The sequence below is a fragment of the Cariama cristata genome, unplaced genomic scaffold (assembly GCF_000690535.1).
Source record: "Cariama cristata isolate BGI_N322 unplaced genomic scaffold, ASM69053v1 scaffold30940, whole genome shotgun sequence".
In the NCBI taxonomy this organism is placed as follows: Eukaryota; Metazoa; Chordata; class Aves; order Cariamiformes; family Cariamidae; genus Cariama; species Cariama cristata.
Window position 1 is genome coordinate 1 of NW_009594587.1, and position 2440 is coordinate 2440.

The window sequence follows — 2440 nt, forward strand, 5'->3', positions numbered from 1 at the left end:
GGCCCTGCACTGCACGGGGCAGCCGGAGGGCTCCTGGGGAAGGGATCCCCTCGGAGCACTCGCTGCTCTGCTGGGGGCTGCCTGCAGGAACCGCGCCTCGGGCTGCATGGCCTTCAGGAGCACCGACCTGCACTGCCTCGCCCTGGGCTGGCAGGCGCTGCTTGGCACCAGGGTTTGTGCCCTTACCTGCATGTTAGTGATGTCTCCACTCACACACGGTGATATTTTGAGCTCGTACTTTCCTTTCCCAATAAGCACCTGGATGCTTCCTCTCGCAATTAGCGGCTCTGCCACTGCAGATGGAAAGGAAAGCCCTGAGCCTCCCAGGGCCCTGCTGAGCTCCGAGAGAGGTTACATCCCTGGCACACACACCAAGGCTGGCACTGCCTAGGCCCAGCCCACCTGCACCAGCACAGTCTCAGGGGAGACGGAACAGCCTGGGCTCACTCTGCCTTCCCTGTTTCCCCCAGACACAGCTCCATCTGCTCTCAGGAGATGATCCGTGCCCCCCAGAGCCAGCTGGGCTGCTCGCCCCTTGCCAGCAGCCTGAGCTCAGCACGCCCCACACACCTCTGTCCTGTGCGAAGGTCAGCACCACCTGGCCAGAGTCGTCCAGGAACTCCCTGCTCTCCACCTCACCACCCCCATTCTTCGTCTTGCTGAAGAAGAGCTCCAGCTTGTCCAGCAGTGCCTCCTCAGGGATGCCCAGGCTGGGCAGCTCAGACACGATGATACTCCTGCTGCTCCGAGTCAGCCTGATCTGCGGGCGGCACTGGCCGGTCAGTGCCAGGGCAGGGCAGGGCAGGGCTGGCCTCAGAGCTTGGGGGAGCAGCGCAGGGCTGCAGTGCTAATGGGCTGAGCTGGGCTGGTACCAGTGACCTGGCAGAGGCGAGCTGGGGTAGTGGCGGAGCAGGGCACAGCAAAACTGGTGTGTGACCAGGGCAGCTCTGTGGTTCTCTGTGGTGTGGGGAGCAGCGGGCCCTCAGGACCTACCTCCAGGGCAGATGGCAGCAGTATATCCACCGGCGCTGCCTGCACTCGCATTCTGCACCGGTCAATCTCCTCCAGCTCTTCCCCATAGCTCAGTTCCACCATGTGCTCCTTCTGCTCTATGATCCTCTGCGCCACTGCAAGGAGAGAAAGCCCCCAGCACAGGGGATCGACCACCTGCTCCGAGTGCACCGCCGGACAGGACATGGGGCAGCTCATGCTTTGGGGAGGGGGCATAACCCCACACAAAGCTGGCAGAGGGGGCAGAACTCTGAGCCCTGGCCCAGGGAGGTGATGCAGGGCAGGCGCCAAAGCCAACTGACCAGGTGACCTGGCTGTGGCTATGCTCTTGTTGTTCTTACCCTCTGTCTTCTCAAAGGTGATGAGAGCTGAGCCCCCCAGCAGAGGGTAGTGGATCAGTGGGGTGAGCATCAGCTTGTTCATGTCCTCCTTGTTTGTCACAAGTCCCTTAAACACCATTTTCTTCTCTGGCAAGGCAGGCAGCATCTAGGTTCGAGTACACAGACAGCACCTGGAGGAGCATGGACCCTGCACAGGGCCTGTCCCTGCCAATCCACAGACTAGAAACAAGCTCATGGCTCAAAATAAACAGCTGCAGAGCCTCAGCAGAGTCTCTCCTACTCTCTGGCTGTGCCTAGAGTTGCAAAGCCATGACTGGAGCTTCTGGCCCTGGTAGAGGAGCCACCCGCTAGCAGGAGCTGTGCCAGTCGTCCACAGTGCCCAGCTGCATTCGCGGCAGCCAGGCTCATGCCCCTTGCCAGCGGACCCAAGTGCCACACACACTCTGTTACCATCGCTGGATCCTCCCAGAGGACCCTCTTCCTCACTTCTTCCAGCTTGTTTTCCAGCACCTGCTTCTCCTGCCTCAATCTGTTCCTTTCCTCCTTTGCTGAAAAAATGTCCACCTGGAAAGAAAGAAAGAGGGAGCAGTATAGGAAGCACCAGGATGCAAGAGAGCAACGTGCTCTCTGCTTTAAGCACAGCACTGTTCTTGGACATGGTTCCACCCACACGGTTTTTCTGCTCTTGACTGTCTGCAGCCCTGCCCTGGCTCCTTGCGTTTGATTACAGCCCTGCCTCCACCGCCGTGGCACTAGCTCACTTCTCGGCACAGGCCTGGTGTAACGTCCCATGAAACCTCCACCGGGTCCAGAGCAAAGTGATCTCAGAGCAGTGAGCAGAGTGATGCAGCCCCACCACCCACTGCCACCTTTCCAAGCCCAGGATGAGTCCTCCGACAACCAACCTGGCAGGATTTCTCTTCATCTATGTTTAAAGACATTTGTTGCTCAAGGTCTTTATGACGAAGTTCTCTTTCTGTCCTCAGCTCTTGTGTCCTTTGCTCTACAGCTTCCTTGGCCATTTTTAGCTTCGCATGGTCTTGCTCTAGAGCACTACAAAGTTCCTGTGACAGGGACCATCAGACAGT

The 2440-nt window shown here is 58.8% G+C and overlaps 1 protein-coding gene across 1 annotated transcript; it reads right to left on the reverse strand.

Moving 5' to 3' along the window:
* Positions 1 to 186: 186 nt before the first annotated feature.
* On the reverse strand, positions 187 to 2416 carry IFI35 (interferon-induced protein 35; the record flags this gene model as incomplete). Its single annotated transcript, XM_009698660.1, has 6 exons — positions 187 to 293; positions 571 to 760; positions 994 to 1127; positions 1353 to 1497; positions 1803 to 1916; positions 2258 to 2416. Coding segments are annotated over 6 exons (849 nt in total), but the record flags the coding sequence as incomplete, so codon positions are not given.
* Positions 2417 to 2440: the final 24 nt, after the last annotated feature.